The sequence below is a fragment of the Topomyia yanbarensis genome, chromosome 3, assembly GCF_030247195.1.
Source record: "Topomyia yanbarensis strain Yona2022 chromosome 3, ASM3024719v1, whole genome shotgun sequence".
NCBI lineage: Eukaryota > Metazoa > Arthropoda > Insecta > Diptera > Culicidae > Topomyia > Topomyia yanbarensis.
In genome coordinates, this window is record NC_080672.1 from 93,657,736 (window position 1) to 93,677,939 (window position 20,204).

Genomic DNA, 20,204 nt, shown 5'->3' on the forward strand with positions numbered 1-20,204 from the left:
TAACGCTACGCACGTGCTCTAGCGTCGACACGTTGCTCATCAAGTTCGTGTCTGAAACGCCATTGAATATAGGTGCAAGGTGTACTAAGAATGCAATAGACAATTCCACAATTTTATTGAACAAAACCTGCCATGGAATCATAGGTTGAAGAAACGAGAAAGGCACAATTGCATCACTAGGTGGATTAAAACTGTTTTTGTGAGAGAAATAACACAGTTATTAGAATACAACAAATCAACGCATGTATGTATATCAATACAAGCCCCACTCTTTTCCCAATTTCTCTCGACACTACTATTATGCTGTAGTAAAACATCATTAAAAAATTGTGTTGACGTCGGTTTGAATATTGATTCTAATTCAAGAACAATCAACTTATTGTGGACCTTGTAATCATAATTTGTCACCCTATCTAATAAGATCAATAAGGAAACTTCAATATCTTATAAGAGAAACACCGAAACGATACATACAAATATTCTATTTGATTCCATCAAATTATACAAATAGGCCAAAACATCATTAAACAAATATTTATGTTCAAATACTCCTGCGCTGATATACAATTTTCATTTTGCACTCTATTATCACAGTCATGTCACCTAGAGACTAGAAGAAAATTTCTTTTTAGTCACTAGGTGACGTGACCGTGAGAAAAGGGCCTCCTGATCTAATTAAAATTGCAGCATATGGCGACACCTTTCACATGAACGTAGATACATAATACTCTTCTACCAGCTAATGGCCTTTTCGGTTACACACAGCCATTCATATGGCCAACTGTAACGATTGGTTTACTGAAATAAGTTTCAGAGTATTTATACGTAACATTTCTAAACATCTAAGCAGCATCGTTGAATTTTCGTTTCGTGGTTAATAAAAAGTTGGAACACCTGAAGTATCATTAATGTAGGCCAATTGCATCTCAATGATTTGCTGTTTTAGTTGCAGCTTATCTTTTAATGATTTTTCAACAGCGGCATTGTGACGTCGTTGTTCTTCTAGTTCTGACTTTTTGGATTCATCGATGCTGCTTAAAGTTTTGTATATTCTTCTAACATTGTATCCGAAATCATCCATTCTGTTATTGATCGCTGTCAAAGTAGATACCACGGTTAAGTGGTGTTTTTTTTGTTCATTGATCTGCTCTTCGAGCAGATCGATCGCTGTTCTTTTGGATTTCTTGGGTTTTGGAAGACTCCGGATGACATCATCGTCCGAATCAGCGATGCGATTGTTCAAGTCGCTGATCACATCAAGTGTCTCGTTGCTCTGTCCAGATGCATTTATTGTGTGATCATCTTCCCGAAATTCGCATGACGGTGTACCAAACGAGATTGCATGCTGTACACCTTCAACAGTTGCTCGTAGTCCAGTCAAACAAACTGCTTGTTCTTCTAAGTCCGACAACTCAATCAGTTTGTTTGGTCCGCCGCCAGTAGCCCGCAACTCCTTGACATTGTGCGCGAGTTTTTTCTTAAGATTTGATTTGTAATCAAACCATACCTAAAATGTATAATTATGTAAAATAAATCGTTAGGTTAGGAAAAACCAATGATATTCTTAATTTGCATATAAAAATAGCAATCGATCCATCTTTCAGAAATTTTGTCAGGCGTTTAATTTTACATGTGCACTTATTTAGCAAAGTATCAAAAATGTGTACTGTTTTAATTATTGTTCCAGAAGAGAAGTATTTCGGTAGATTTAGGAATATCTGAACAATTTATGAGGTATGTCAGCGGAAGAAAGAATAGAAATATGAAAGTGATTATTTTGTTTCGAATGATGACAATCAACATTTGAAAAACTGTCGCAAACATCGCACTTTTCCACAATAAACTTACCTTTTTCCAGCCTGTTGAATCTTTAATAGGCGGTCCCATACTGTTTAACTCAGTCGCAAGAGTACTCCAAAAAGGAGCCACATTCCCTTTGGAGAATCCTTTTGCCACATCCGGCCTTGTCTCCAGAAGCGCTATCATTCGTGAGAACTGCCGTTTAGATGTGCTTTTCGTTTTTGCTGATTCCCTGTAAAATATCATAATACGATTAGTTCCTATATTAGATTTTTTTTATTTGTAAAAAACTACCCGAACGAAAATTTGTTACTTACATTTTAAATCCGCAACCAAACAATCTCGGATCCACATACGAGTGAAAACTCCGTTCGAACGTAATAGAAAATTACGTTGACGTTTGAATCGAGCGATGTTCGAAAAACGGATTCATTCGATCGAAACCGATAATGCAAATTGGTCGATTCGATCGTAATGATTCGAAACGTCGTAATAAAGAATAAGGGTGTATATCTAGTCGTAAAAACTTATAGAAATCAAGCTTCCATCCGCAAACCGGAAAAATGCTCAATAACCGTATCTCCATGGATATATCCGAAGAATCGGCATCACTGCCCGTGAATGTCATGCATTCAGCCCGAAAATTGATCATTCGTGAGACCCGAAGAGGCGGACATAGGTGCTACAAATCCGATGGACGAATGGGTATTTGCTTTTAGACCCAGCCGGAAGACACTATTTGGCGCAAGGTTCCTAAATTCCGATGAAATTATAATAATTACAATTCAATGTTTTAGAACAATAAATTCTGTAACAATTACCGCAGCCACGACATACAAAATACACATATGATCGGCAAGCGTGCAGGCGGCAGCCATTTATTTGTGTTTGCCGTCAGCAATTAGTCGGAACCGCCGGACTACCGAAAAGTTCCTTCAAAAACTGCGCCAAACAGTCGCGCACTCTTCAACCGCAGCAGAAGGATGCGAACGGCAAACAGAGTGATCGTCAAGCTTAGGCAGAATCAAAGCTGCTGTTTACTTGGCTGCTCTCCACTTACTTGCGTCTTTCGTTTTCACCTTTCGGTTTCGATTTCATTCGTTCGTTTATCATTTTTTGTTAAATGTTTGCTTCTTCCTCATTTTAATCCTTCTCTTCCTCCTCATCCGTAAGTTTGGGAAGGGATTAGCGATCACGCGGATTTGTGCGACGACTTACGTTTGTGGATCTTTTCGAAGCGATGATGGATGGATTTCGGCCGTCTAAGAACTGTGTCAGCGTGTATGTGTGTCTAATTCTGCGGATTCCATGTTTTGACGTTGGTTTTCTTGTTTTTTATTTAGTTTATCATCTCCTGTTCATATTGGAGATTTTGAATTTTGTTGTTTTTATTATTTCATTAGATGTTGGCATCCGGGGCAGGATAATCATTTTTCATTGAAAGTAAGGTTAGTGTTACTGTTTACAGTTGAGCGCATATGACGTAATCGAAATAGATTGCGAAATATGTGTAACTTTCTAGAGCAGTCAAATAGACAGGATTGCATAGATTTTTTTTTTCAATTTGTTTATTTGATAAGGCACGTATGCGTTAGCTTAAAGGTGCCATTTTTTCATTGTTTTGCATTTTGAATTTCTTAAAACTAGGGGGTTACACATTTCAATATTATTTTGTTTTATATAATGAAACTAAAAAAAACTTAACAGCTAACTTATACATATAAAAGAGGGTATAATATAATATTCGTAAGATTTGGGGGACGGGTCATTTTGTGTGTTCTTTTTATAGTAATTCACTTTATGATTTTTAGAAGGGAGATTGTAGGAGAAATTAATTATTAACTAAGCGGAACATTTTACAAGCTTATTAACTAGAAATAACTAGAGAGAGTGGTTCAAGATTAGGGGGAATTAATTAGGGTTATTTTAAAGTAGTGGTACTGTTGTGCATTTCTTAACGAGATTAAATATTGATCAACTAAAACTAGAAGATAGGGGGGCACATAAGTTTTGGGAAGATATTCAAGGGGAGAAGGGGGTGCGGATTGCATAGATGAACGTTGCGTCAATATTCTGATTTCCAAAACAGTGTTCACATCATAACTTTCAATCCGATTTAATTGGAAATTAAAAGTTATCGTGATTTTCTTTTTCCCTTGTATATACGTCGGTTAAATAGTGCAAAGGTTACGAAATCAACCGGCCACCCACGCGCCCATTTCCGAAAGCCTTCGCCGTTGAGCGCCGACGACGATCATCATCATCATCTAAGGCAATCAGATCAGAAGATAAACAACAAACACAATAGCCTCGCGTCGAAACGCAACGAAACCGAAAGTGTTTCTTTACTTTTGCTTTATTTTTTTTGTTGCCCTCCACTCCGACAAAGCTCTTTGTATTGTTCCGAAAAGCTTCAGAAAACTCACCCCGATTTGCGGGCGATAAATTTTCATTGTGTTTTCCTTCTCTTTTGTTGCCTTCGATACACCCCGCGAAAACTAATGCACGGCCTGCGCGTATACCTAAAACTATAAACCAGCTAAGCGAAGCCAAAGTGATGTGAAAAGAGGAAATTACTTAATCAGATCTGGCCTTCCACCAGGCCCCGCTCTGCTCCCCATCGATCGCAATCTCGGCCGAAGAAACGACGACGAAGCATTTTCCTTTCATTTTCATTTAGCTGGTGGGTACAGACCCCGTTCGACGAGAGTGGTGAGAAAATAAACGATAAAACAATGAAGGCTCCCCCGTTCAGTCCAAAGGTTGCCGTTGTTCTTTCGTGAGGCCGAAATTCATTTCAAAACAGCCGGCCTTAGGAAAAGGCGGGGGGAACAAAAGGAAAAAAAACCTCCTCCTCCTCTACGACACGCTTCAAATTGTTGCAAGATAAAGTGACTGGTGCAACAGTTCATAAATAAAAAAAATCCAACGGTCGAAACAGTGGAAAATGAATGCTTTCACGCCCACTCAAACCGCTGTCAACCATCATACATAATATAGCTACTTCTGTATGTAGGTAAGCATAAATTTATGCGCGGTTAACCTTTAGCTTTTCTCGCGTTGTTCGGGCGGGGGTTAGTGCCGTATGCTACGGAACCGAAGAGGCTAGAGAGGATATCTAATTGTTAAACCTTTAGCCTAAATAAGGGGTTGTTAGTTTTAATAGAATGGTTTGTAAAGTAGCCAAAGGTGAAAAGCAGGAAATCGTTTAATCGGTGCTATTTATCATGACCATATGGAAACCATTTGCATTACGATTTTGAGAATTAGGTAGTGTGACTAGCTTGACGAGAACACGCAACTGTTTATGATAACGATCTTGTTTAACAGCTCTCTGTGGCTGGGGAAGCCCACGACGTTTTGGTTAAACGTGAAGCAAGTGAACCTTCGTACTGTGGTGCAGATTTCACGAAATAAGTCGCGGATATTCAGCAGCTTGATATTTGTGTAAGGAGTGACTGACGAAAAAACCATTCATCAGCATTATGCGTTCAACTCTATATAAGATTAAAGGCTAGATTATCTTAAAACAGGACACTTAAAAGTATTTTTAATCTATTTTTCAATCGGAAAAAAATTTCATTTTGATACAAGAAATGTTTTACTCCACTATCTGTGGCTAGGTGTCATTCTAAAATCTAAAATATCTCGTACGTAATAAAACTTTGTTAAGGTGCAACCTTAACTCCGCTCCTACTACACGGAAAATGTATACGAAATGGGTCATCGGAATTCAATTGAGATAGCACCTACCCAAATCCTGGATCCAAGTTATTTGCATGCATGCATATAAATGCATGCAAACATCTTTCTTCTGTAAACCACTGCCAGCCAGTGGGAGGTAGGACAGGTTTCACACACAAAGCAATTACCGATTCGCTGCAGAAACTGAGAGTTCCCGACTACCTCTGTAGGATTCTGAGGAGCTACTTCCAGAACCGGCAACTATACTACGAAACCGACGCCAGCAAAAGAAGTGTAGCCGGAACAGCGGGCGTTCCACAGGGTTCCATACTCGGCCCAACTCTTTGGAATGCTATATACGACGGTGTGCTGAAGCTGAGCTCCCCCACTAGAGGAAGTAGAAGTACTCGCAACGGAGGCGATAGATGTTGTGGAAGACTGGATGCGCGAGAAGAAGCTGACGTTAGCTCACCACAAAACCGAGATGGTTTTGATAAGCAACCGAAAAGCAGTGCAGCGGGAAAGAATTTCGGTCGGAGAGTGTATCATCAACTTAAGCTAGACAATTGGGAGTGATGTTAGACGACCGGCTAAGCTTCAATAGTCACATCGACCACGCATGCGGGAGGGCCGTAAAAGGGATCTCGAAACTATCTCGGATCATGCCCAACAACTCGGCGATCAGCAACAGTAAAAAGCGACCACTGGTGAGTGTCTCCACATCGGTGCCCAAATACGCAGGACCTGCTTGGGTTTTGGCACTGCAGACGAAGAAGAACACATCTCGGCTGAACAGCACGTTCAGGCTGATGGCCATGCGGGTGTCTAGCGCATCTCGTCAGAGGTGCGTAAACGAGCCCGAGCTGACACCTTAATCAAGTGTCAACATCAGTGGGATAACGCTGTAAACGGCAGAAGGACCTATCGACTAATTCCATGTCTGTCTGTGTGGGTGAACAGAGCACACGGTGAGGTGAACTTCCACATGCCGCAGTTCTGGTCTAGTCATGGCTGTTTCAAAAAGTATCTGAATAGGTTCGGCCACGTGAGTTCGCCATTCTGCATCGCGTGCGGAGATGCAGAGGAAACGCCTGAGCACGTAGTCCTCGAATGCCCGCGATTCGAGCACGAGCGAAACGGAATGAGAACCATTGTCGGTGAGGACGTTAACATGACCAATATTGTCGAAAGAATGTGTGCGAGCAAAGAAAAATGGGACGCGGTGAACAGAACAGTCGTTCAGATTATGTCAGCGTTGCAACGAAGCTGGCGAGAGGAGCAACGACCAGCAACGTAGCAGTACACAGCCTCGGGTCGTCGAGGCACCGATGAACCGGAAGTTACACTCCAACTGGAATCGCCGGACCGACCATGGCATTTGACAAGTCGTCGACGGTAGGTCGTCGGGGCACCTGAGAACCGCAAGTCATCCTCCCCCAGGAATCGCAGAACTGACCTCGGCACCTAACCGACTAGCATCGAGATAACGGTTTCGAGAGAAATTTCACCATCGGGAAATCTCTCCGTCGGAGTAGACTAGGTGCACGGTCCGAGACTAGCTCGAGTAGATTGGGAAATAGCACCGGCAAATCGTCGTCGGGGGGCCTGTGAACTGGAAGTCACTCTCCACCCAGAATCGCAGGACCGACCTCGGCATCTGCCCGGGTAGCATAGGTTCGGGTTCGGAGTAGGAAAGATCCACCGTCGGGGACTATTCCGAGTAGTCCGTAGCGAATCGACGGCTTGAATCGTCGGGGCACCAGTGAACCGGACGCAATCCTCCACCCGGAACCGCTGGGCTGACCTCGGCATTCTGCATCAAAGGAAGAATAACGCGTCCGTCAACGGTTGCGGGAGACATTCTTTCGAACTCTCCGCCGAGTTAGGCTAGCTCCACCGTCGGAGACTACGCCGAGTAGCACTGAACACGACAGACCACCAGTATAGGGTCGTCGGGGCAACAGTGAACCGGAAGCCACCCTCCAACCGGAATCGCTGGATCGACCACGGCATCCAATTGGTCAACGTAGAGAGGAGAATATCATGCCGTGCAGGACTGATATGGCGGTTATGAGACCAGCGAAGTCTAGCACGACCAGCTAGACCTGGAATCATGTGAAATGCATTAGCACAACTCCTCCCGAAGTACTTATTTCAAATGGAATCCGGGGGATCAGGCAAATGTCGGACTCCTTGGTGCAGTTTAGAGGAGTAGGGTTCAGAGTTGTCTTCTCCGTTCTCTAACTACTGAACGTGTGCTGGGTCGGCGTAAAAACTTTACCACGAAGCAAACAAAAAACACACACACAAAGTAGTGGCAGCGAAGTGCTTGGTGGAGGAGTTCCACAAGTTTGTGGACGCGAGAAACAATGTCCATAAGGACATTAAGGAGATGGTCATTAAAATCCGGAAGGCGCAACTGTCAGCCGTGAAAGAGCATGACACGGCAACAAGAAGGGCAGATGTAGCTGAGCGCAAGGTGCTGAGAGTTCTAAGGTGATTCGTCTTTGCCAGTAACTAGGTGAGGAGTGAGGTAAGCGTGCAGCAGACTGCGGAGAAGAAAAACCAGGCGGGCCAAAGGGGCAGACATTCGAGGACGTTGTTGTCGCCGAATGAAAGGACACTACCCGACAGAGAGAAAGCTGGAGTATCGAAGTAGGTCGGAAGGAGAATCACGAGAAACAACAAACGCATAAGGAAAAGCGAAAAGTGGAGCAGGAAAGGAAAACATCTGGCTCTTCAGAAGGCGCCAAAGGAAAAAGCCGTGCTCGTCAAAGCCAATGACGCGACGACGTATGCAGCGCTGCTCAAGAAAGTCAGAGAGGACCCGGAGCTGAAGGACTAGGGGGGAAACGTGGTAAGAGTCAGGCTTACCCAAAAAGGTAAAGTGCTCCACGAGCTGAAGAAGAATTCCACGACTAGCAGCTCGGCCTTTCAGGAGACTATTACCAAATCAGTGGGAGAAAACGCAGAAGTTAAAGTCATAAACCCGGAGATGGTGATTGTGTGCAAGAACCTCGATGAATTCACCGACGAAAGTAAGAAGCAGCAGTGTAACCTGAGCGAGGTGCACATGACGATCCGGTTAAGGAAGGGATACAGAGGAACTCAGACAGCGATGATTCGTTTACCGGTAGCCGCTGCAGAAAAGGCACTGGAGGTAGGCAAAGTTACGGTTGGATGGTCGAGATGGCTACTGAGAGCCGCCCCACGAGTGTTTGGACTTTGGACATTTAGCAGGGGCTTGCGCAGGTCCGGACAGATCCGGGATATGTTGGAAATGCGCGGAGATGGGTCATCTTGCGAGATACTGCTCGCAGAGACCGAAGTGCTTGCTTTGCACCCCAGCGGACGGAAATAACCACCAGACGGGAGGCTTTAAATGCCCTGCCTACAAGAAGGCGACTGCAGGTCAACGGTAATGGAGATAACCCAGATAAACCTGAATCACTGTGACACTGCACAGCTTCGCTTTGATCGCAGAACCTTATCAAGTCCCGCCTGACTACAGTAACTGGGTGGCGGATAGATCAGAAACGGCTGTGATACAAGCTTTGGGCAGATTCCCCATTCAAGAAGTGGTAGAACGCTCATATGAGGGCCTCGAGATCGCCAAAATCAACGGCGTCTTCGTGTGTAACTGTTACGCTCCTCCAAGGTGGACAGTAGAGCAGTTCAGTACAATGCTGGAGCAGTTGACCGAGCAGTTGATCGGTCGGAAGCCGCTACTCTTTGGTGGTGACTTCAACACTTGGTCTGTGGACTGGGGCAGTAGAGTAACCAATACAAGTGGATGTATGCTACAGGAAGCTCTAGAGAAATTAGACGTACGATTGTGCAATGAAGGTTCTGTTAGCACATTTTGCAGAGACGGGAGAGAGTCTATCATCGACGTCACATTCTATAGTCCTGCATTGATGGCGGGCATGGATTGGAGAGTATGCGAAACGTATACGCATAGGGACCTCCAAGCGATTCGCTAACGTATCGGTCAACGGAACCCTGCTGCAGTATGGAGAAAGAAGTCCGGTGAACGAAAGTGAAAGACGAAAGCCTTCTACAAGGACCTCTTCGTTGAGGCACTTCGGCCGAACGGCAGGACCGAGAACGTGGATGCGGCTGACCTAACAAGAAGGATTGTGGCGGCTTGTGACGCCAGAATGCCGCGAAAGCTGGAACCACGCAAGAAACGGCGTCCAGCTTACTGGTGGAACGAAACGCTTAGCACGCTATGCGCTGCTTGTCTCAGAGCCAGGAGGCAGGCTGAGAGAGCGATTTCGGAACCCGATAGAGAAGAGCGCAAGGCAGCGTTTCGGGAAGCTAGGTCCGCTTCAAAACGGGAGATCAGACTTAGCAAGTCAGAGTGCCACAAGGAGCTGTGCCGAGAAGTAGACGCCAATCCCTGGGGCGAAGCGTATCGAGTCGTGATGGCGAAAATGAAAGGCTCGATGACGCCTGTCGAAATTTGCCCGATTACGCTGAAGACAATCGTCGAGGGTCTTTTCCCGAAGCACGATCCAATTGTCTGGCCACCAACACCGTACGACGAAGAAGAAGGAGCAAACACAGCCGAGTGGCAAGTGACTAACTACGAGCTTAAATAAGCGTCGATGCTACTAATATCAAAGGAAGCCCCCAGTACGGATGGAATACCAAACGTGGCGCTGAAAACTGCGCTCGTGGCATATCCGGAAATGTTCAGGGTGGTGGTGCAGAAGTGTCAAGCTGAAGGCAGTTTGCCCGAAATGTAGACGGTACAGAAGCTAGTGTTGCTACCAAAACCAGGGACACACTTGGAAAGCTCCTGGAAACAATTATCCTTAACAGGCTGACGAAGTGCACTGAGGGTGAGAGCGGACAGTCCAAGATGCAGTTAGGATTCCGCAAAGAAGTATCGACATTGGAGGTAATTAGGACAATGGCGTGAGGACTCAGAAGGCATTTAAGCAGAAGCTAAGAGGAGATCGATACTGCGCTGTAGTTACGATAGATGTGAAGAATCCGTTCAACAGTGCCAGCTGGGAAGCCATCACTGCTGAACAGAGTAACCAAACCTGAACCTAAAGAGCTACTTTAGGAGTAGAGTGATCAGGGCTACATTTGCGTTCAATTTTTTGGACCGGTATGTACGATGGGGTCTTGACACTGCGGCTGCCCAGGAAATCGTTTGTTTCGCGGACGACACGTCACTAACGGTGATTGGTGAGACACTTGAAGAAGTGGAGGTGTCGGTGACGGAGACAATAGACGCGATGGAGATTAATCAGCAACTTCAAAGCGGTTCAGCGGATGCAGGTCGACGTCGGAAGGCACGTGATTGCATCTGAAGCAATTGGGAATGACAATCGAAGATCGATTGAGCTTCAACAACCCTATCGACTACGCCTGCGAAAAGTCGGTGAAGGCAACGAACGTAATAGCGAGCATCATGCCAAACGTCGACGGTCCGAGAAGCAGCACGAGACGTCTGCTATCTCCTGTTTCGTCATCGATACTCCTATATGGGGTTCCTGCCTGAGGTGCTGCGCTAAAAACCAAGCGGAACCGTGAAAAGCTGAACAGGACATTCCGACTGAAGGCTGTACGAGTCGCGAGTGCTTACAGAACAATATCGTCGGAGGCAGTATACATTAGCACCGGGATGATCCCCTTCTGCATCCCCCTGGCGAAGGATATCGAGTGTTACAATCGGAGAAACACCAGAAACGTGAGGAAGGAATAGGACAATACGGAGAAGGGAAGGTGGACCTACCGGCTCATTCCAATCCTGTTGACGTAAGTAAATAGAAAACACGGAGAGGTGAACTTCCGCCTGACACAGCTTTTGTTGGGCCACGTCCACTTCAGGAAGTATTTTCATCGGCACGGGCAAGGAACGTCACCGTTGTGCCTGGAGTGTGAAAACGCCGAGGAGACATCAAAGCGTCTTCGAATGTTCGAGGTTCGAAGCGACACTCAGCGAGATGCTTGAAACGGGAAGGCCGGATATCAACCCAGATGATGTCGTCTACAGAGTGACAAGCGGCATAGACACGTAGGACATGGTCATGCAGATCATGACCGCCTTACAGTGAGAATGGCGTGATGAACAGCGAGCAACGGTTTCGAGGGAGCAATCACCGCCGGAATAGGCTAGATGCACCGCCGGGGACTAGTCGTGCAGACTGCGACAGAGCCCCGAGCAGCAGTCATCGGAATACCAGCGAACCGGACGCCATGCTCCACCGGAATCGCCGAACTGACTGGTTGGCTAGGTTTCGCGAGAACTTCTCTCGCCGGGAAATTCACCATTTGAGTAGGCAAGTCCATCGTCGGGAACTAAAACGAGTAGTTCGCGAACAGGTCGGGAGCTGAATTGCGCAACGGGGAAGTGGTGATAAATGGCACAAGAAAAAAGCCAAATTGCGGTGCTGAATAGCACTGGGCAAGGGGCAAAGGGCTCAAAAAGCTGTGGTGCTGTATGGCACAAGGGAGCCGAGTCGTAGTGCCGAATTGCGCAAGGGAGCCGAAGGGCATAGTAAATTAGACAATCTGGGTTTTGCGCCCTGATTGTCCTCGTAGGGGAAGAGCTCTAATTCACGACCCACAGCTAGCTTTCGTACTGCCATACAGAAATGGTAACTTTGTGTGGATGGTACATTTCTTTAATATAAAAAACAGCTCATTGCATGATTGTAAAAAAGTGTCGATAAAAAATTTTGTTATTTGCTTCAAAATATGCAGAACCTCACAGCAAAAAGATAGGGAAATTAACTATCACGGGCTTTCTGCGGCGACAGAAAAAATAGTGACGGAATGCTAAAACTCTGTAAACTTTTGTTCAATCCAACTCAATGTCTAAATTGCTTATTTATATATAAAAATTAAAACTAAACCAATTTATTCTCTTATAAAATTAATTCTCCAATAGATGAAACTTATTCTTCTGTCTGTCATACCACTTCCCATTACATATGACCAAAAATTACGTGCGAAATGAAAATTACATGGTTTCAAGTGTAGAGCTTCACAAGTAAATTTCATATCGCTCGTAAAATTCTATTGAGTATGATGGGTGCTTTTTGTTACAGCAGAATCAATATAAATTTCAGTCTCTACGCATCGCTCGATCGAGATAGAAGTGTTTTGTTTTCGGTCTGTTGGAAAAAGAACAGTGCAGTAATCCGCGTTCAAGGTTATTTTGCCATTCTCTGCCTCTTCGAGGTTTGGACTTTTATTTTCTTTTGTGCGTGTGTTAACCGTTAGGCCACATTCCTCAACCTTTTGTTCGTAGAGCGAGGATTGAACAATAACCAGCTATTTAAGCTGAACTGGTGCGTCGTGGGAAACGAGTATACAGATAAGTGAAATCTACCTTTTTGATACATTTACGGCTTTTTCCCGTCTGCGCGGGTGCTGACCCCGTGCGTTGACGGTGTCGATGGCTTCCTCCCCGGATGGCCAAATGGAGATCGAATCGACTCCTAAGGCTCTCCCCCGACCCAAACAATATCCAGAGCTCTCGACCGGTCCCTTTGTGGTCTTCTTTCGGCCCAAAACAAAATCGCTGAATCTATTACAGATTTCAAAAGACCTGACGGAACGGTTCTCGGCTGTGATCGAAATAAAAAAGGTCCGCTCAGACAGGCTGAGGGTCGTGCTGACTAACTCAAAGCAGGCAAACGATATTGCTTGCTGCGAGCACTTTACGAAGGACTATCACGTGTATATTCCAGCTGTGAAAGTACAGTCTGAAGGCGTTGTCACCGATGACAGTTTGACATGCGAGGATCTGCTGCAGTACGGGGTTGGCCGTTTCAGAGACCGCTTACTTCAGCCAGTAAAAATACTCGAGTGCAAGCGTTTGCACTCAGTAGTAGTTGCGGGGGATGGTTCAAAAACGTACCCCCAATCAAACTCTTATCGGTTGACCTTCGCTGGTACCGCTTTGCCAAATTACTTCCTCTTGCACAAGGTTCGTCTGCCTGTGCGTCTGTTTGTGCCGCGGGTCATGAATTGCACAAAGTGTAAACAATTGGGTCACACAGCCACCCATTGTAGCAATAAGGCCCGCTGTGGAAAATGCGGGGAGAATCATCTAGATGATTCGTGTAGTAAGAATGCTGAGAAGTGTCCTTACTGTGCAGAGAATCTGCATGATATCTCGGCATGTCCCGCGTACAAACTACGCGGGGATAAACTAAAACGTTCCCTTGCTGGACGATCCGAACGTTCTTTCGCAGAAATGCTAAAGAAAGCTACACCACCAACCTCAACAAACATCTATGCTCACTTGCCTCCTATCGAGGGCGAGGCTGATGACCCACAAGAGGGAACATCTACTAGGGCGCCTAGAAGTTATAGGAAGAGGAGGAACATTTCCTCTCCTAAAGTTCGTTGTAAAGGCCAGAAGGTATCCCTTGACGGGACTCAGAAAGTCACATCTATTGGAAGTGTTGCAACCAAACCGAAGCAATTAGCTCCTGGTCTCGGAGGAATAAACTCAGAGAAGGAGTTCCCAGCACTTCCCGGAACATCAAAAATCCCAAGTGTTCCTCTGTTTCAGTTCGAGAATAATCGCGGCACTGGAATTATCAAACTCTCGGACATTGTGGACTGGATAATAAAAACATTCAATATAACTGATCCTATTAAAAGTCTTATGTTAGCTTTTCTCCCTACAGTAAGAACATTTTTGAAGCAGTTGACTGCTAAATGGCCCCTCCTTTCAGCGATTGTATCCTTTGATGGCTAACTCATCGAACGAGGTCACGGATTTGATCACTGTTCTACAGTGGAATTGCAGAAGTATCATCCCGAAAATCGATTCCTTCAAAATTTTAATAAATAATTTGAGTTGCGATGCATTTGCATTATGTGAAACTTGGTTAACTTCCGACATAGATCTCAACTTCCACGACTTTAATATTATTCGCCTGGATCGAGACACCCCCTATGGAGGAGTGCTTTTGGGGATCAAAAAGCGCTATTCCTTCTACAGAATTAACCTTCCCTCGATAACAGGTATTGAAGTTGTCGCTTGTCAAGTAACAACCAAAGGCAAAGATCTTTGCATAGCTTCCATATATATTCCCCCCAACACCGCGATTGGGCATCGCCGGCTACATGACATCATAGAATCCCTGCCTGCACCGCGACTAGTTTTAGGCGACTTTAACTCTCACGGTACGGAATGGGGTTGCCTTTATGATGATAACCGTTCCTCTTTAATTCACAATATTTGCGACAACTTCAACATGACAATTCTAAACACGGGTGAAATGACACGGATTCCTCCCCCACCAGCGCGCCCAAGCGCATTAGATTTATCCCTTTGCTCGACCTCGCTAAAGTTAGAATGCGCGTGGAAGGTAATCCCTGATCCCTACGGTAGCGACCATCTGCCGATCGTAGTCTCAATCAATAACGGCTCAAGGCCATTGGAAACAATCAATATTTCGTATGACCTCACACGAAATATCGATTGGAAGAGCTATGCTGCCGCGATATCCGACAACATCGAATCTACTCAAGAACTTCCTCCGGAGGAAGAGTACAGCTTTTTGGCTGGCTTGATTCTCGACAGCGCGAATCAAGCTCAGACTAAGCCAGTACCCGGCGCGAACATACAAAAACGTTCTCCCAATCCCTGGTGGGATAAAGAGTGCTCAGACGTGTACGCAGAGAAGGCCGCCGCGTTTAAGACCTTCCGGAACGACGGGTTACCCGCTAGTTTTCGACAGTACGCGACGTTAGACAAGCGAATGAAGAGTTTGATGAAAGCCAAAAAACGCGGTTATTGGCGCCGGTTCGTCGACGGATTAACGAGAGAAACATCGATGAGCACTCTTTGGGGAACAGCCCGACGTATGCGAAATCGAAACAGTACTAATGAGAGCGTGGAATATTCAAACCGTTGGATATTCGATTTCGCCAAGAAGGTTTGTCCGGATTCCGCCCCGGCACAGAAGATCTACCGCGCCGCGTCCCGTCACGATAACGCGAACGAAACACCTTTTTCGATGGTGGAATTCTCACTTGCTCTCTTGTCGTGTAACAATAAAGCTCCAGGGCCAGACAGAATCAAATTCAACTTGTTGAAGAATCTGCCAGACTCTGCCAAGAGACGCTTGTTGAACTTATTTAATAAGTTTCTTGAGGCTAACATTGTCCCACACGATTGGAGGCAAGTGAAGGTCATCGCCATCCAAAAACCAGGAAAACCAGCCTCCGACCACAATTTGTATCGACCGATCGCAATGCTATCTTGTATCCGGAAGTTGTTCGAGAAAATGATCCTATCCCGCCTCGACAATTGGGTCGAAGCAAATGGCTTACTGTCAGATACACAATTTGGCTTTCGCAAAGGCAAAGGGACGAATGATTGTCTTGCGTTGCTCTCAACCGAAATTCAAATGGCCTATGCTAGTAAAGAGCAGATGGCATCAGTGTTCCTAGATATTAAGGGGGCTTTTGATTCAGTTTCTATCAACATTCTTTCAGAGAAGCTGCACCAGCATGGTCTTTCAGCGACTTTAAACAACTTTTTACTAAACTTGTTGTCGGAAAAGCATATGCATTTTTCGCATGGTGACTTATCGACATCACGATTTAGCTACATGGACCTTCCCCAGGGCTCATGTCTAAGCCCCCTGTTATACAATTTCTACGTCAACGACATTGATGAATGTCTTGACAATTCCTGCACGTTAAGACAACTTGCAGACGATGGCGTGGTGTCTGTTACGGGACCCAAAGCTGTCGATCTACAAGGACCATTACAGAATACCTTGGACAATTTGTCTGCATGGGCTATTAAGCTGGGTATCGAATTCTCCACGGAGAAAACTGAGCTAGTTGTATTTTCTAGGAAGCGTGAACCAGCACAACTACAGCTTCTATTAATGGGTCAAACTATAGCTCAGGTCTTCACAGTAAAATATCTAGGGGTCTAGTTCGACTCGAAAGGTACTTGGGGATGCCATGTTCGGTATCTGAAACAGAAATGCCAGCAAAGGATCAACTTTCTTCGTACAATAACCGGAACGTGGTGGGGTGCCCACCCAGGAGACCTAATTAGGTTGTATCAAACAACGATACTGTCGGTACTGGAATACGGATGCTTCTGCTTTCGATCCGCCGCGAACATACATTTCATCAAACTCGAAAGAATTCAGTATCGTTGTTTGCGTATCGCCTTAGGGTGCATGCAGTCGACCCATACGATGAGTCTCGAAGTCCTGTCGGGCGTTCTCCCGCTGAAAAATCGATTTTGGGAACTCTCATATCGATTGCTCATTCGATGCGATATCTTGAACCCGTTGGTGATTGAAAATTTCGAAAGGCTTGTTGAGCTCAATTCTCAGACCCGTTTTATGTCCCTGTACTTTGACTACATGGCGCAAAATATTAATCCTTCTTCTTACAATCCCAACCGTGTGCATTTCATAAATACTTCTGAATCTACTGTTTTCTTCGACACATCCATGAAAGATGAGATTATTGGAATTCCGGACCATATACGCCCACAAGTGGTTCCAAATATTTTTTATAATAAATTCCGAGAAGTCGACTGTTCTAAGATGTTTTATACTGACGGATCAAACCTCGAAGGGTCCACTGGCTTCGGTATTTTCAATCAAAAGTTCACCGCCTCCTACAAACTCAGTAACCCTGCTTCAGTTTACGCCTCAGAACTAGCTGCTATTCAGTATACCCTTGGAGTCATTGACACATTACCCGCAGACCATTACTTCATCGTCTCGGATAGTCTGAGTTCTATTGACGCTATTCGCTCGATGAAACATGGAAAGCATTCCTCGTATTTTTTGGGGAAAATACGGGAGCAACTGAGTGCTTTATCTGACAAATCTTTCCAGATTACCTTGGTGTGGGTCCCTTCTCATTGCTCCATTCCGGGCAATGAGAAGGCGGACTCCTTAGCTAAGGTGGGTGCCATTGAAGGTGACGTTTTTGAAAGACCAATTTGCTTCCACGAATTTTTCAGTATTACTCATCAGAGAACCCTCGAAAGTTGGCAAACCTTGTGGAGCAATGGGGAGCTAGGAAGGTGGCTACATTCGATAGTCCCTAAGGTATCGACGAAACCTTGGTTCAAGGGGATGGATGTGGGTCGTGACTTCATTCGTGTGATGTCCCGACTCATGGCGAACCATTACACGCTGGATGCACATCTCCGACGTATTGGGCTCGTGGAGAGTGGTATCTGCGCTTGTGGCGACGGTTATCACGATATAGAACACATAGTCTGGGCGTGCACCGAGTACAGTTCCGCCAGGTCTCGGCTTATGGACACCCTCCGGGCCCGAGGAAGACCACCCAACGTCCCGGTTCGAGATGTGTTGGCAAGCCGCGATGTCCTCTATATGTCCCTTATATACACCTTCATAAAAACCATCAATATCTAACTTTAACTGCCCCTTTTCCTCCAAGCTCTCGATCGAAGCAGTTCGTTTTCTGGTGCTGTGCATAAAGTGAACAAGAATAAATTGTCAGTGAAGGTCAACCATTGTTCGAGGCAGTCTTTGTTCGCCGGTGCCCAGGCTGGTGAAGTGAATACCAGAGTAGCCGGAATCGCCGCTATATAAGCTAAGTATTTTTTTTTTCTTTCATTTCCCTTTCCCCGATCGGTCTCTACTTCTGCCCTTTCCCCTGAATATAAGTTTCATCTCTCGTTTACACCACGTGTTATCCTCGTGCCTAAATGGCCGAGGGCGAAGTAACATTGGATGGGAATGATATTCCCATGGATATACCGGATAAACCCGAAATTACTCCCTCCCCTGATTCCCCCAGTCCTCCCCGTATTAAAACATACCCAGCCAGTTCGACTGGACCCTGGGTGGTGTATTTCCGGCCCAACACGAAATCGCCCAATATTCTAGAAATCTCACGGGAGCTGACTGCCAACTACCCGTCCGTGGCTCAGATAACACGTGTTCGAGCTAATAAGATACGCGTTATAGTAAATGACCTCGACCAGGCAAACCAGATTGCTCGCAGTGAGCGTTTTACGAAGCAATTCAAAGTGTATGTGCCTTGTAGAGTTGTGGAGATCGATGGGGTCGTCGCCGAACCGGGTCTAAAGTGCGAAGACCTGTTGAAGTACGGGGTTGGCTGCTTTAAGGACCCTTCACTTCAAAAGGTGAAAATTCTGGAATGCAAGCAATTGTATTCCGCAAAAACTGAAGATGATAAGACAACTTATTCTCCGTCAGACTCGATTCGGGTGACTTTCTCCGGATCTGCTCTTCCCAACTATGTCCTCCTGGATAAGGTTCGCCTACCTGTTCGCCTATTTGTACCGCGGGTAATGAACTGCAGCAATTGCAAGCAACTGGGCCACACAGCCACTTATTGTGGCAATAAAAAACGGTGCGGCAAATGCGAGGGAGAGCATGAGGATGACGCTTGCGGTGGAGAAACTGAGAAGTGTATTTACTGCGGGGGCCCTCCGCATGCTCTTAAGTCATGCCCGGCGTACAAGCAGCGCGGGGATAAAATTAAGCGCTCCCTTAAGGATCGCTCGAGGCACTCTTATGCAGAAATGCTAAAGAATGCTTCGCCATCTGTCCCTTCCGAAAATTCCTTTGCTCTTTTGGCTGGCGTTGAGCAAGAATCTGACGACCCACAAGAGGGAACATCATTGGTTAACCCAGGGGAATCCAGGAAGAGGAGAAATCTAGCCTCCCCTACATTACCTCGTAAGGGTGCCAAGGTGTCGTCCACTCAGAGTGCGCCAACCGCAATCAATAAATCCAACGGAAGTGATGCACAAAAGCCGAAGCAATTTGCTCCAGGACTTGGAAATATTAATTCTAACAAGGAGTACCCACCACTTCCAGGGACACCAAAAACCCCAAGTGTCCCCTTTTTTCAAACAGATGCTCAGTCCAGTAGCGGACTAATGAAATTTTCTGACATAGTGGACTTAATTTTCACAGCTTTCAATGTTACTGATCCTCTTAAAAGCCTTCTGATACGTTTTCTCCCTATAGTGCAAACATTTTTGAAGCAGTTGACTACTAAATGGCCCCTCCTTGCAGCGATCGTATCCTTCGATGGCTAAGTCATCGAACGAGGTCACCGATTCGATCACTGTTCTACAGTGGAACAGCAGAAGTATCCTCCCGAAAATCGATTCCTTTAAATTTTTACTAAATAGTTTAAAATGTGATGCTTTCGCATTATGTGAAACTTGGTTAACTTCCGATACAAATCTCAACTTCCACGACTTTAATATAATTCGTCTGGATCGAGAAAACCCCTATGGAGGAGTACTTTTGGGGATCAAAAAGTGCTATTCTTTCAACCGAATTAACCTCCCTTCGACACCAGGCATTGAAATTGTCGCTTGTCAAGTTTTAATCAAAGGTAAAGACCTTTGCATTGCTTCCATCTACATTCCTCCTAGAGCCTCGGTAGGGCACCGAACGCTTTGTAATATCACGGAATCCTTACCGGCACCGCGGCTAGTTCTGGGAGACTTTAACTCGCACGGTACGGTATGGGGCTGTCTTCATGATGATAATAGATCAACATTAATCCAAGATCTTTGCGATAAATTCAACATGACCATCTTAAACACGGGAGAAATGACGCGGATTCCTACACCACCAGCACGCGCAAGCGCGTTGGATTTATCTCTATGCTCGACTTCGCTACAGTTAGATTGCATGTGGAAGGTGATCCCTGATCCCCACGGTAGCGACCATTTGCCT

At 45.5% G+C, this 20,204-nt stretch overlaps 2 protein-coding genes across 2 annotated transcripts; one reads left to right on the top strand and one right to left on the bottom strand.

The window, feature by feature from the left end:
- Positions 1 to 874: 874 nt before the first annotated feature.
- LOC131687066 (uncharacterized) lies at positions 875 to 2,913 on the bottom strand. The gene is made up of 3 exons (XM_058971109.1): positions 2,861 to 2,913; positions 1,849 to 2,032; positions 875 to 1,507 (listed from the first exon to the last, which is right to left on the bottom strand). Exons 1-3 carry the CDS (start codon positions 2,911 to 2,913, stop codon positions 875 to 877), a joined length of 870 nt encoding a protein of 289 aa, XP_058827092.1.
- Positions 2,914 to 6,146: 3,233 nt separating this feature from the next.
- Positions 6,147 to 6,781, top strand: LOC131687067 (uncharacterized). Its single transcript, XM_058971110.1, has 2 exons — positions 6,147 to 6,328; positions 6,445 to 6,781. The coding sequence occupies exons 1-2, from the start codon at positions 6,147 to 6,149 to the stop codon at positions 6,779 to 6,781; spliced, it is 519 nt and encodes a 172-aa protein (XP_058827093.1).
- Positions 6,782 to 20,204: the final 13,423 nt, after the last annotated feature.